General features: G+C 40.3%; 1 protein-coding gene across 3 annotated transcripts in view; it reads left to right on the top strand.

The window, feature by feature from the left end:
* The window catches only part of LOC306999550 (epidermal growth factor receptor-like), a 69,781-nt gene that overhangs the window by 41,367 nt on the left and 12,582 nt on the right, over positions 1 to 15,832 (top strand). For all 3 annotated transcript variants that reach the window (XM_079614299.1, XM_079614300.1, XM_079614298.1), the window contains exons 3-9: positions 1,558 to 1,744; positions 2,007 to 2,141; positions 2,710 to 2,778; positions 12,702 to 12,820; positions 13,765 to 13,906; positions 14,255 to 14,371; positions 15,283 to 15,409. In XM_079614299.1, coding sequence (XP_079470425.1) covers positions 1,558 to 1,744; positions 2,007 to 2,141; positions 2,710 to 2,778; positions 12,702 to 12,820; positions 13,765 to 13,906; positions 14,255 to 14,371; positions 15,283 to 15,409 — 896 coding nt within the window. The remainder of the gene's footprint in view (positions 1 to 1,557; positions 1,745 to 2,006; positions 2,142 to 2,709; positions 2,779 to 12,701; positions 12,821 to 13,764; positions 13,907 to 14,254; positions 14,372 to 15,282; positions 15,410 to 15,832) is intronic.

The following is a 15,832-nucleotide window of genomic DNA, read 5'->3' as shown; positions in this document are numbered from 1 at the left end:
ATTATCAGAGCATCCCAGTTGTCTCCGACGAAAGTTTATAAAACTATCCCGTGTAAAATGATCACTACAGAGGCTGGTTTTGGTGGTGATCCTCAGCTCTCCATCAAGGTGGCTCTTCACAAAATTAATCCACCTCTTCTTGATGTGATCGTTTATAGGAAATTTAAATAAGGACACCGATCTGTTTCGTACATGATCGCATCCAGGTAGTACGCATTTCTGTGACGAAGGGATAGCTAACTAGCAAACTGTAGGCTGTAGTAACTAATAATAGTACTGACTGACAGTAACTCGCGATTGAGCGGCAAACTGATGCGAATGTGCTATATTTATATTGTTAGGGAGCGCCGCGGCCAGCATCAGGGGCTCCAGTGCGTCATCAAGTAGGGGCGTGTCCAGGAGCTCAGGGGCTCCAGTGCGTCATCGAGCCCCCGTTTTAGCCCCGCCCAAAAAATCCGGAAAATAGCAATGGTGAAAAACTGTTTAACGGTCTAACTCCACAATTCAGTACTTCGCAGTTCACAGTCTTTGTAATATATTTTAGCAATACATTTCTAACATGTATAATGTGTTTAGAATTTTTTTTTAGAATTACCTTTACAGGGACTTTAAAGAGACAGTAGCCCTAATAGTAAACTTGCAGCCGCTTGTCCTTAAAGGGATAGTTACAAGTCATTGTGCCCAGGGGCCTCTGAACTCTTAATCCGGCCCTGCCTACCTGTGAGATAGGACTCAAACCAGTGGAGAGGAGTACCTGTGATGCCCAGTGATGAGAGGGTGGAAGGAAGAATCTGATGATTCAGTGTTGAAGGCAGCAGACAGATCCAGGAGAATGAGAACTGATGATTTGGAGGCAGCTTTTGCGATCCGTAGGGCTTCTGTGACTGACAGCAATGCAGTTTCGGTTGAATGCCCTTTCTTGAAGCCAGATTGGTTTACATCAAATTGGTTGGTCAGAGAGAGGAAAGATGATACTTGGTTGAAGGCAACTCGTTCAAGTGTTTTCGCGATGAATGGTAGGAGAGAGACAGGTCTGTAATTCTCTAAGAGTGATGTGTTTAATGTTGGTTTCTTAAGCTGTGGAGTTACCCGAGCCTGCTTGAATGCTGTAGGAAAAGTGCCTGTGTGGAGCGATGAGTTGATGATGTGTGTGAGTGCTGGTAGAAGTGTGGGAGAGATGGCTTGTAGAAGGTGTGAGGGGATGGGATCTAGAGGGCAGGTGGTGGGATGACAGGAGAGGAGAAGTTTAGAAACTTCTTCCTCGGTTAGTGGAGAGAAGGAGGAGAGAAGGTTTTTGGGAGTGGGAGGGGTTGGACTGGGTTCATGTATGTGTGGAGCTGAGAACTGTTGTTTGTTTACAAACGCTACGTCCAATGCTATGTTACTGCTATCTTACTGTGTGGTTGTTGTAAGTCATCCATATACCAATGTTTTATTATATGTTGTATTTCATGACAGATGCCTCAACAATATTTAAATTATGCAGTATAACAACTCTTTATATAGTACTAGTGTTGGATGTTAGTGAGTTTTATGTTTATTGTTTATGATTTTAAGAGCATCCAAGAAGTTGGTGGGTATGTTCTTATTGGGATCAACTCGGCTCCCAGCATCCCCCTTGAGAATCTGCGCATCATCCGTGGCCACTCCCTTTATGATGACAGATTTGCCTTGGCCGTCCTCCTAAACTCCAACAACAGCATCGGACAAGGCGTGAACCAGTTACCACTGACTAGCTTAACTGGTATGTGGTGGTTATATAAAAGTGTTCTTTGTCCTCGTTTTTTTTTCTTCTTCCAAATGAGAATAACACACGCTTTCTAACTGACCTGTGTCTTTCGCACGTGTGTTTTGTGGAGGGAATAACATTCATTAATCTCCATGCCTAGTGCTGAAAGTTTTATTTGGAAAACAATAACAGATCTAAATTTCAACTTCACTCTTTAGTGAAGTTTGTCATACAGTGCATTAACGCATTGTTTAAACACTTTAATTTTCATTCTTAGAAATACTGAAGGGTGGAATCAAATTTACCGGTAACAGTCATTTATGTAACGTGGAGACCATCCAGTGGACTGATATTCTCAACATGAAGAGCCAGCCTGAAATTCTAGAGCCGAAACCAAACTTGCCAAGATTCTGTAAGTCCCTCAAGATTATTAATATTTTTTAAATATATACACGCATATTAAATGGTACTAATTAATTTTGCACATTGGTTAAAGGTTGGGTAGGTAAGAATTGTCTGAAGAACTTTTTTTTCAAATTGGCTTAAACTGTCTTTATATACCAATAGATAATTAAAATGTAAGTACTTTGAAAAAGAGAGTATACAAATTGAGTGACTATAGTGTATTTAATCTTCAAAAAAAACACAGCTCATTAATTCCTACCGGGCCGAAACAAGTGATTGGCTTGCGCGACTGTCACTCTCCGTCGCCATGATTACCGCCGCTATTACTGGCTCTGCCCACGTGCGCGCAGTCGCGCACCCGTTTTTAGGTGGGAGTGAATGGAATTAATGAGCTGTGTTTATTGAAGATTTAATACACTAGAGTCACTCAGTTTTTTATACTCTCTATTTCAGAGTACTTGCATTTTAATTATGCATTGGTATATAAAGACAGTTTAAACAAATTTGAATAAAAGTTTTTTTAGACAATTCTGACCTACCCTACCTTTAAGAATGCTCTGCTCTACCTCCCGCAGGTAATAAGTGTGACCCAAGCTGTCACAATGGCTCCTGCTGGGGCCCTGGCCCTCAAAACTGCCAAACAAGTAAGTGGTCCTAAACTACTCGAGTGACTGAATCTGAATGTTTTTCCTACTTTCAGGCTGTAACCGCATTTAAAATGGCTCTAAAGTCATTTAACTATGTGGGGAATTAGTTATATTTTAATCAGGAATATGATTAAGATATCTTGCATATTACAGTTACGTTAAACTATCGAAACTGATAATGGATCAATTGTATATATGAATGATCATAGTGCACTATGGTTCTTCATTAATATATCAATAGTCCAATTACAGATCGATTATAAGATAATTCTGATTGGAATTAAGTTAGATCCGTTCGTCCAGCGAACGGGCGTTTGTATTAATTCTCAATAGGATCATCGATTTTATAAACACAGAAGAGATCATCCTCTGGCCAGAAGAATGACGACTCCTATCCTTATAAAATTTATAAAGCGTTGTAGCTTAAGATCAGACATTTTCAGGGACGATGTAATGTGAGCTTGAGACAGTTTAATCAAATCATATTTGTATTTTAATGAGACGAAGCTAATGAATACATAATTCTACATCTAAACACGTGATACAGGTATTTACACAGGGTAACGTTACGTAAACACATAAGACAAACGGATAACGACATGGAGTTGCGCAGGGGAAAATGGAAGTGAATTAAAGCTAAAGAAGATTGGATATCATTCTCTAAATGATATCAAATATCGCAAACCTCATATACAGTCAACCTTTGAGAACACCAAGGAAATCAATTCATTTAAAACAGGGATAAGCAGTCTTTAAGCAATTAAATCTGGAAAGAAATAATACTTGCACCATGCTCTCTCTGTATGCGTGTGTAAATGTCATTCCTTGAATTTGATGCGTCTCCCGGAGCACGTGGGCTGGGCGCGCTCCTTTCAAAAGGTGTCTGAAGTTGGGTGTTGCTGGAGGTTGAAGAACTAATGGTTGCCCATTCAATAATGGAGCTGCTGCAGTTTTCATCTGCAGTTGGGTGGCAGGGAATGGAGATGCCTTGCTGTAGGCCTGCGGCCTCATGTTCAGAAGGCGTCCCGTTCGGCACGTCAAGATGTTGGAACCAGAGCAAGGGCAATAGAGAGGGAACAGTAGGGCTCCTTTGCTATTTAAGTGTGAAACTGTCCTGCCCTCTGGGGGGGTGTGAGCCAATAGAAGTGCTCCTTTTGGAGGAAGATGTTATGGCTCTTTGTGTCCAGGACAGAGAATTTGAATAAGTAATTTGAAGGGATTTTCAGAAAAGACCCTTCAAGATTCTTATAACATACAATACTAATTCTTATAACACAACATTAGTTAAATGTGATGTAAATTAACCAGTGGGCCACGAAGATTGGGGTTTAAAAAAACTAAACATGCAACACATGAGTGTGTCAAGTGAACATCAAGTCTTAAGCATTAAAGGGGTCATGACATGGTTTTTTTTATTTTATTATTATGTTCCCTTAGGTGCAATTATAGTATTACTATAGTTTTTTTTACAAAAAACTTTTAAAATGTAGTGATTTATGACCTTTTCCCACCCTGTTTCTCATCATCTGATTCAAACAGTCTGTTTTGGGGGGTGTTTCCCCTTTAAGAGTTCAGTGTTAACGCCCACTGTTATGATTGGCTAACGTCAGTGCCTATGCATCAATTATTAACGCCCCCAGCCAGAAGGTTTGCGGATTCGGCGCAACTGTTTAATAGCGGGTGATGCATGCGAAGCGATGGCTCTTGCAATGATAAAACCTTATTATGTTTGAGCCGGAATCAGATGAGGAATCACCACAAAATGAAGCATCACCACAACAACGAAGACTGGATCAGCCCGTGTCCACATGGAAAGTGAAACTATTTTGAATTAATAAAAAAAAATTAACCCGAGACACTTGAAAACGGATTATTGTTGCATAATTATCCTATAGCTTAATTTGCTAACAGTTTAACATTATTTAACTAATTCCAATGAAATGATAGGGTGTGCCACGGACAAAAATGCATGCACAGGCCATCTTTGAAGATGCAGCATTGATAAAGGCAACATTTTTGATTTTCTATCACATGTAGGCCTACTAGAAAGGCGACATATTTTCAAGATTCTCTTATACAAATGTGTTTATATAAGCCATGGTAAAAAGTAAGTTTGCGTCGTCGTTATTGAGCCCAGAATAGTCGGCACGGACTTATCTTTGAGCAACAGTTTTCTGGCAAAGCCAAGCATCATATTGGGATTTTTTCCTCAAAACAGTCATCCTTAAATGTATAGAACACTGCCGTGACTGGGACGTCCGCAAAAAATAAAGTGCATCCATTTTTCCCTGACGACTGGATCTTTCAGCGTATTTAAAAAGTAGTTTAAAGTTTTAAATACATTACTTACAGTTTGCGTCGTCGATGTTGAGCCCAGAATAGTCGGCACGGACTTATCTTTGAGCAACAGTTTTCTGGCAAAGCTCAAAACAGTCATCCTTAAAATGTATAGAACAAACGCTTAAACTAACACTGCCGTGACTGAGACGTCCGCAAAAAATAAAGTGCATCCATTTTCCCCTGACGACTGGATCTTTCTGCAGCGTATTCACAGATGTTGTTTGTCCACAGCCAGGAACAGCACATCTGCGGCGTCGTAATTTCCCTGTACACAGACCCACTCGCTGTCCGTCGACTGAACACTTGTGAGGCGCGCGGCGCGCGGGCGCGACAATGATACGAAATGAGCGTAGTTGTCTTGCACTTAAAGCGTAGTTGTCTTGTGACGGAGGCGGTCATATGCAAACGCTGGTACGTCACTTCGTACCGTGACGTCACTTCTTACCATGAATCCAGAACGAGCTGTATTTAGAGCTTGATTAAATAAATGATTCGTTTATAATGGGGAGGACGTCTTAAGCTATGAAACTTGCAGGACATTTTAATAGTACAAAGACCTCTTATATACCAAAAGATCAAGGCAAATTTGGTTTCTCATGTCATGACCCCTTTAATGAACAATACACACTACATAGGATTTGCATATTAGAAGCTTTCACACTTAGGTAAATGTACATTAACATTGTGGCCATTTTATATGATGAATTTAGAGAACTTGTGTGTGTTTGCCACATGGGTGTGTGTTTGTCACATGGCTTTCTCTCTTGCAGAGAGGAAGTGAAAAAGGGGGTTGGAATGTTCGGAATGTCTTTGAGGCTGGTCACATGGCCAATGCGTGTTGTTTTAATTCGTGTTCAATCTAAATTAAAAAATTTACCAACCATTGTCGCTACAAGGCTTTTTTGTAAATTAGTGAAAACATACTATGTAGAAGTGTTTAAAAAAATACACACAGAAACCTTTTAAAAGCTAGCGACTGGAAACACAGACACTTCACACTACTATTCAAAAGTTTGGTTCTGAAAACAGTTTATTTGAAGATTCAGTCGCTCTAAAAAACACCTTTATGATTGCCTACTCTGCTCTGATTGGTCAGATGACCCAGTCTGATGTGATTGGTCTGCTCTGCTCTGATTGGTCAGATGGCCCAGTCTGTTGTGATTGGTCTACTCTGCTCTGATTGGTCAGATGACCCAGTCTGATGTGATTGGTCTACTCTGCTCTTGATTGGTCAGATGACCCAGTCTGATGTGATGGGTCTACTCTGCTCTGATTGGTCAGATGACCCAGTCTGTTGTGATTGGTCTACTCTGCACTGATTGGTCAGATGGCCCAGTCTGTTGTGATTGGTCTACTCTGCTCTGATTGGTCAGATGGCCCAGTCTGTTGTGATTGGTCTACTCTGCTCTGATTGGTCAGATGACCCAGTCTGATGTGATTGGTCTACTCTGCTCTGTTTGGTCAGATGGCCCTGTCTGTTGTGATTGGTCTACTCTGCTCTGATTGGTCAGATGACCCAGTCTGATGTGATTGGTCTACTCTGCTCTGATTTGTCAGATGGCCCAGTCTGTTATGATTGGTCTACTCTGCACTGATTGGTCAGATGGCCCAGTCTGTTGTGATTGGTCTACTCTGCTCTGATTGGTCAGATGGCCTAGTCTGTTGTGATTGGTCTACTCTGCTCTGATTTGTCAGAGGGCCCAGTCTGTTGTGATTGGTCTACTCTGCTCTTGATTGGTCAGATGACCCAGTCTGATGTGATTGGTCTACTCTGCTCTGATTGGTCAGATGGCCCAGTCTGTTGTGATTGGTCTACTCTGCTCTGATTGGTCAGATGACCCAGTCTGATGTGATTGGTCTACTCTGCTCTTGATTGGTCAGATGACCCAGTCTGATGTGATGGGTCTACTCTGCTCTGATTGGTCAGATGACCCAGTCTGTTGTGATTGGTCTACTCTGCACTGATTGGTCAGATGGCCCAGTCTGTTGTGATTGGTCTACTCTGCTCTGATTGGTCAGATGGCCCAGTCTGTTGTGATTGGTCTACTCTGCTCTGATTGGTCAGATGACCCAGTCTGATGTGATTGGTCTACTCTGCTCTGTTTGGTCAGATGGCCCTGTCTGTTGTGATTGGTCTACTCTGCTCTGATTGGTCAGATGACCCAGTCTGATGTGATTGGTCTACTCTGCTCTGATTTGTCAGATGGCCCAGTCTGTTATGATTGGTCTACTCTGCACTGATTGGTCAGATGGCCCAGTCTGTTGTGATTGGTCTACTCTGCTCTGATTGGTCAGATGGCCTAGTCTGTTGTGATTGGTCTACTCTGCTCTGATTTGTCAGAGGGCCCAGTCTGTTGTGATTGGTCTACTCTGCTCTTGATTGGTCAGATGACCCAGTCTGATGTGATTGGTCTACTCTGCTCTGATTGGTCAGATGGCCCAGTCTGTTGTGATTGGTCTACTCTGCTCTGATTGGTCAGATGACCCGGTCTGTTGTGATTGGTCTACTCTGCTCTGATTGGTCAGATGACCCAGTCTGATGTGATTGGTCTACTCTGCTCTGATTGGTCAGATGGCCCAGTCTGTTGTGATTGGTCTACTCTGCTCTGATTGGTCAGATGACCCAGTCTGATGTGATTGGTCTACTCTGCTCTGATTGGTCAGATGACCCAGTCTGTTATGATTGGTCTACTCTGCACTGATTGGTCAGATGGCCCAGTCTGTTGTGATTGGTCTACTCTGCTCTGATTGGTCAGATGGCCCAGTCTGTTGTGATTGGTCTACTCTGCTCTGATTTGTCAGAGGGCCCAGTCTGTTGTGATTGGTCTACTCTGCTCTTGATTGGTCAGATGACCCAGTCTGATGTGATTGGTCTACTCTGCTCTGATTGATCAGATGGCCCAGTCTGTTGTGATTGGTCTACTCTGCTCTAATTGGTCAGATGGCTCAGTCTGTTATGATTGGTCTACTCTGCTCTGATTGGTCATATGGCCCAGTCTGTTGTGATTGGTCTACTCTGCTCTGATTGGTCAGATGGCCCATTCTGTTTTGATTGGTCTAGTCTGCTCTGATTGGTCAGATGGCCCAGTTTGTTGGGATTGGTCTAGTCTGCTCTGATTGGTCAGATGGCCCAGTTTGTTGGGATTGGTCTACTCTGCTCTTATTGGCCATATGGCCCAGTCTGTTGTGATTGGTCTACTCTGCTCTGATTGGTCAGATGGCTCAGTCTGTTTTGATTGGTCTACTCTGCTCTGATTAGTCAGATGGCCCAGTTTGTTGGGATTGGTCTACTCTGCTCTACTTGGCCATATGGCCCAGTCTGTTGTGATTGGTCTACTCTGGTCTGATTGGTCATATGGCCCAGTCTGTTTTGATTGGTCTACTCTGCTCTGATTGGTCAGATGGCCCGGTCTGTTGTGATTGGTCTACTCTGCTCTGATTGGTCAGATGGCTCAGTCTGTTGTGATTGGTCTACTCTGCTCTTATTGGTCAGATTGACCAGTCTGTTGTGATTGGTCTGCTCTGCTCTGATTGGTCAGATGGCCCAGTCTGTTATGATTGGCCTGCTCTGCTCTGATTGGTCAGATGGCTCAGTCTGTTGTGATTGGCCTGCTCTGCTCTGATTGATCAGATGGCTCAGTCTGTTGTGATTGGTCTACTCTGCTCTCATTTGTCAGATACGGTATGATAAACAGTCATATGAACAGGAACAATGGACTACGTTTTTCCGTATCATCCTTTTTTGGGTTTGCTTTTGCAGTGCAGAAAGCAGAAAACTTTTTGACATGTCGACAACATGAAATACAGGGAGTAGTAGACATTGGTCACGGGCAACCAATGAAGACCATAGTTTGCTACCTAATTTGCTACATTGTTATGTACTTATGTAACAGGAAGTGACCCAGACAGCAGGTGACTGCGAGCCGGATCCGTCTTTAAACCGGCAAATCCGCGTCACAGTCACCTCCGTTTCACTGCTCTAAAACGGATCCAGCCTGGGACCGGTTTCAGTGGGCGGGAACAACACTCGCAAAACAGATTCGGGCCGTATCCGTGGAAACGAGCGCGCAAAACATTTTTTTTTCTGGAGTTTTTGAGAGGGGGCAGCCACAGTCGGTACTCGGTATCCTACTACAAACACTTCACCAAGGTAAGTGACACAGTGTGGTCAAACTGTTTTATTATTTAATTTCTTATTGATTATATTGTGTACTCGTTAGCTTAAATTTTAAACTTAAGGTTTGAAGTTTTTATTGCTCCTTAGATCGGTATTGAATCGTAATGTTAGCTAACTCTTAACTTTTATGTTATCAGAGGGCATGCTAACACAAAGACGATCCAGATCCCGACGATTGTAATTATATGTAATTGATGAATTTTAACTGCTTTAATTTTTACTGTTGTAAGTTTTAACTGTGGCAATGTTAGTTGCGGTAAGTCTAGCGTTAGCTTAAACTAGATAAGGCCTCCTGCAGTCCATCACTTTACACTAAGGTTTCATTTGTTAACATTTAATATGAATTACCATGAACTAACAATGAACAATACATTAGTTACTGTAGTTACTGTTACTGAAAACAGTTGTGCTGCTTCAAATTTTTGTGGAAACAACTAAGTTATACCATTCAAGCATTTGTGGTAAGATCAAAAAAGAGATAAAATAATACTTTTATTCATCAAAATTTAAACCGATCAAAATTTTCAGTCAATGACATTTCTAGTGTTACAAAAGATTTATATTTAGTAAATGCTGTTCATTGAGCTTTCTATTTATCAAACAATCATGACAAAAATGATCACCATTTCTACAAAAATGTTAAGCAACCACAACCGTTTTCAACAATGATGATAATAATAAGAAATGTTACTTGAGTACCAAATCAACATATTAGAATGATTTCTGAAGGATTTCGTAAGGATTCTGAAGGATTCTTAATTTTAACAGGAATTTAATTTCTTAATTTAAATTAATATTTCAATAATTTACGTTTATCCCTTAACTGATCTACATTATAAAATAACTATCAATCAGGACTCAGGATCTTGGAGGTGCAACTCGTCAATATGTAGGTGACAGTTTTTGTAAAAAAAAAAATGTTTACTCTCTAACTGACTGTAGGCATTGACTTGCATTATATGAATCATCAAAGACCACAATTTCAGCTAAAAATCTTCTTTACTGTTCAACTGACGAAAAAGTCACCTACATCTTGGATGGGTTTAGGGTGGCCCAAATTTTAGCTTCATAAATTTATTACAGAGATGCCTGTAAATTAACAGCAAATTTACATTTTCGGGCAAATTATCCCTTTGCTTAGTGCATATTATGCAAGTATAGAGTAGAGAGGGATAGTTCACCCAAAAAAGAAGATTCTGTTTATCTATAATTGACCCACCCTCGTGTCATTCCAAACCCGTAATACTTTCATTCATCTTCCGAATCTTTTGATCTTGGTAGGCTATTGAATGTGCTGTGAGAGGTACGATATTCCTCCGCCGCTTCTTCTTCTGCTTCTTCTGTGTATTCAATGAAATGCCAGCGGTTTGCTTGCAATCGGCAAAGGTGCATTATCGCCACCAACTGGTGTCTATTATTCAAGCTTTCAACGGAAGAATCTGGGTGTGACGCGTTTGGCAAAATAGGTCCACAAAAGCTAAATAAACCTAAAATTCTCGGGACAGGAGCATGTGTCCAAATTTTGATCTTAACCGTTCTATTTCATCAGATACGATCTGTAAACAGGGCTTTAAGTGTAAAATACCGAACTTGTCCTTTAATTTGTGTTCAAAAGATGAACAAAAGTCTTACAGGTTTGGAACAACATGAGGGTGAGTAATTGAAAAGTTTAAATTTTTATGCAAACCAACCCTTTAACGGCAAGTAGATACTTCAGTGTTTTATATAAACTTTAAGTACTTGTGAAAATATTATATGCATAGTGGCACTGTTTTGCATTGTTTTGTGTATTTGTTTTAATATGCTAAATAAAAGAAGATGGATCAAAAGATAAAGCCCTTGAATAATATGTCAAATTTATTCTGTCCAATTTTTTTTTAATGCATGATTATTGTGAAGTAGTGGCTGTGAGTTAGTGCTAACACTAGTTTATCAGGTGGTATTTTAGTGTAAAAAAGTGTTCAATAAGTAATTGTCTATATCTAAATCAGTACTTTAAACTTATAAGCATTTCATGTTAAAACCTAACATAAATAATATCAGTGGCATGAGATGAGACCATAAGATATTAGATCATGTATATGAGAAGATTCTTGAAATTCTAGATATGTATATTACTAGTGAGTGTGTGCGAATTTAGCATGAGGCTCTCCCTCTGCCGTGCACGCGCTACGCGGTTTGGAACACAGTCTCTGTCTCGCGGGCGCACTCGCTCTAGATTCCGGAGATTTTAACAAATTCGCGGGCATCAGTGAGCCGCTATCAATATGCGGGAATAATATCGGCATTATAATTATTGATTTTTCATTAGGCTATTTTTTTTGTGCATCAGCAGCACCTTGCATCGCCCAATCAGCGGATGGCGGGCGGGTGCGGTTTTGAAAATTGGTCAAAAACGTTGGTGCGGATGGATGGCGGACGGATGATGAGTTTTGTGATGCGGTTGCGGATGAAATAATAGCCCATCCGCGCATCTCTAGTGTGTACGGTCTACAAAATGAGCTGGCCCTGATCCGGCATGGTTCTGGACCAGATCCAAAACAGAGCTAGACCAGATCTGGCCCAGATTTGGGCCAAATCTCCATAAAGGAATCCGGAGCTGGCCCAGTTCTGGTCCAGATGAGGAAGAAACGGATCCATGCCGACAGGGGCGTAGCACCAAATGTTGGGCCCCGGTCACAGAACCAAGGGGCGGGCCCCTCAATACAGTATAATATATCAATATATCTTTGTGGGCCCCCCCCTTCGCCGAGGGCCCCTGTTACTCTGTTCCACTATTACCCCCTGTCCGACGCCCCTGCATGCCGGTATTGGCCTGTTGTGCCAAAAGACACCGGCCCGGGTCCGTTGCGCAGATCTGGCCCAGAACTTACGAAGTGTCTGGGCCAGATCTGGGTCAGATGATTTTTGCTTTCTGGGGAGACAGGAATTGCTGACAGTGACAACTAATTTCAGCAGTTCAGAATCGATTGTTGTTTTTTAGAAAACAATAACTTTATTTGTCGTGCACTGTGCTCTTTAAAACTTTGCAGACCTTTTACTGTTGTCACCCTGGCTTATTGCAAGGAACACATACGACAAAGGAGATTAGAACAGGGAACAGACTTTAATGATAAATCCACAAACACGTAGCCTCAACATGTACGTAAACGAGAGTGGACAAGTAACTGAAAAAAGGGAGTATAAAAACCCTTGGTTATCTTAAACCTGGGTTATTTAGTTGTTTAGTTGATCCTTGACTTACAGTATATTTCACGACTGCCGAAGAACACTACTTGACCCCCGGAGGACTGTTTTTGAAAACTCGTCAGACGAATGTTGAATTGTTGTTGCTGTGCTCAGCGGTGGCGAACACTGCTAGGTCTGTTAGCACCTCTGATGTTTCTTCTCTCTCTGAATCTAGTGACTAAGGTGATCTGTGCGGAGCAGTGCTCGGGCAGGTGTAAGGGACTCCAGCCTATGGACTGCTGCAATGAACATTGTGCTGCTGGCTGCACTGGACCCAAACCAACCGACTGCCTGGTGAGAAACACACGTGTGCAGATGCGTTAGATTCATTTCCCAACCATTCACTTGTTTGCTCATTCATCATTTAGTATACAGAATGCTATATGCGAGCGTAAATACAGTTAGTCAATTAGGTTAGGTAATTACGAACTGAACAATAATAGCAATACTCAACATGTGAGAAATTCACAGGCACTTGAATGTGTTGATAAAAACTAAAATGACTGTTTTCTATTTGAATATATATATTAAAATGCATTTTATTCCTGTGATCAAAGCTGATCAGTGTCACATAATTCTTCAGAAATATTTTCAAATATGATGATTTGCTGCACAAGAAACATTTCTTGTTATTATCAATGTTGAAAAAAGTTGTGCTGCTTAATATTTTTGTAGAAACCGTGATACTTTTTATTTATAGATATTTAAAGGAGCAGCATTTAAAAAAAAAAAGAAATCTATAGAAATAGTTGGTACAGTCTTGTTTCGCATGTACAACATACTATGTACTTATTGTAGCAATTACTATAACTGGGTTTAACTAGGTACTAACCTTGAACCTACCCCTAAACCTAACCTTAACCCATCTAGTTACCTTATATTACCAGTACTTTCTTGGGCAAGTACACTGCAAGTACACTATAGTACACGTACTGTAAAATATAGTGTAACCAAATATTTTGTAACATTATGAATATTGTTACTGTCACTTTTGATACATTTAAAGCATCCTTGCTTTAAAAGTATACTTTTTTTTTGTTAAAAACTTTTGAACTATAGTGTACTAAATATAAGCCTTTGAAAAAATACAAGAAACAAGTTATTTAGCGGCTGTAAACATTTGTTACATTGAAACATTTATAAGCAAAAGTGCACAGCTGCAGTAAATGTGACCTCAAGGGCAGTGAAGATGATTTGGGACTAGTTGCCTCATGGGAAATGCTGTTTGTGTTCTGCAGGCCTGTAAGGACTTCCAGGATGAAGGGACATGTAAGGACACATGTCCACGGCTCATGCTCTACGACCCCAACACCAACCAGCTCGCTCCCAACCCCGACGGGAAGTACAGCTTTGGGGCAACGTGTATCAAGATATGCCCACGTAAGGCCAGGCTGAAGTCCGAATGAGACACACACATTTTTTTATTTTTTTCCTCCACTTGAACACACGACCAGATTCTAATGATATCTAAGCTGTTAGGTCTTGAATTCTTGCATTCTGGAGATTAATGTTTTAGGTGTTCAGGGTTAAAATATAAACGACACACTCCCGGTAAAGAGAATCACTCTGGCGTGGATCGTGAGCCTGCAACTCAAACTCTGATTTCTGAATAACATCTCAGAAAGCAGGATCACCGTCCATGACAGAATGATTTGACGCATTAGGATTGTGTTGGGTTGGTTGTGGTTAATGACTCGGGAGTGACTGATGGTTTGATGTTTTCCTCAGATAACTATGTCGTGACAGACCATGGGGCATGTGTGATAACATGCAGCCCTGGCACCTATGAGGTGGATGAGGGTGGAGTTCGGAAATGTAAGAAGTGTGATGGCCTGTGTCCAAAAGGTACAGTTGAGACTGCTGGTCAGGATCGGGAACAAGATGGGGGGTTTTTTTAAGAGGAAAAATTGTTTGTCTGCTTTTTTTTTTCTAGTTTGACAAACACATTAGTCTTGTTATAACTGCATTTACAACTGTATTCTAATGTCATTTAAAAGATATAATAAAAACTATGTGGAAGGCATAAAAACGACTGTCTTTTAGTGATCTGTCCATCCATGGTATTGCACGTCAACTATTGTAACTAAGCTTTTCCAATAATACAGTCAACATATAGCCATGATATGTTGTATTTCAATATTTATGTATATATATATATATATATATATATATATATATATATATTTTTTTTTTAAACAGTATCGTTCAGAGGTTTGGGGTTCTTTTAATGAAAGAAGTATCTTATGCTTATGCATTTATTTAAAAAAAAAAATAATAATAATTATCATTATCAGTTTTTTAATACAGTTGCACAGCTTAATGTTTTTGTGGAAACGGTGCATTTTGTTCAGGATTCTTTGATGAATACAAATGTCATGAAAGTTTATGAGAACAGCATTTATTTAAAATATAAATATTTTGTAATATTATTAATGTCAATGTTAATCAATTTAATATGGCATTGCTAAATACAAGTTTTATTCTGGCTCAACATATTTCATTATTTAATTTCTTTCAATAAAATGTCACCCCAACCATTCAAACTTTTGATAGGGATAGTCGAGAGACACAAATCGTAGTTTTGTAAAGACATTATACACACAGTAAGCATAATTTAGGTCCTTCATATCCAAATATTTTTTACCAGTTTTTACTGGTAGCATAAGTACTGCATTTATTTTTGCCTTCAGGGCTTGTTCTTCACCTAAGAAATGAGTTGTAGTTAATTTTTAATGTGTGTGCTAACAACCCCTCAGTTTGCAATGGGCTTGGAATGGGGCCTTTGACCAATGTCCTGTCGATCAATGCCACCAACATCGACTCCTTTGAGAACTGCACAAAAATCAGCGGAGATGTTGCAATCCTCATCACAACATTTCAGGGGTGAGAATGATATTTTACACTCACTGATAACAAAGAATGGACTGCACAATGCTGAGTGCCGGTGTATGTTTGCTTAAAGACAATCATCCTTCAAACATTTGTGGTTAAACTAAATCTCATTAGAGTATTAGACTGTTAGTTTGGGGATTGAGCTAGTAGAACAAGTTGACATGTAGTTGCAAAGTTACTTATAGTCAGTAGAATCTCAGTAAGGGAGCATCAAAATAAAGCTTCAGCAGATATTAAGCAGACAGTCTACTAATACTAACTAAATACTAATACTCTAATGACTGGTATTTGACAGGTAGTTGCAAAGTTACTTATAGCCAGAGTTGGGTATCGTTTGAATATTAACGAGAGGTTACGGATTCTTATTGATTCTCATTTCGAGTAAAATGACAAAATTATTCAGTCAAGATCAGT

The sequence above is a fragment of the Phoxinus phoxinus genome (assembly GCF_949152265.1).
Source record: "Phoxinus phoxinus genome assembly, chromosome: 5".
Taxonomy (NCBI): Eukaryota; Metazoa; Chordata; class Actinopteri; order Cypriniformes; family Leuciscidae; genus Phoxinus; species Phoxinus phoxinus.
The sequence above is the reverse complement of the archived record's forward strand: the minus strand, read 5'-3'. Positions and strand labels throughout refer to the sequence as shown.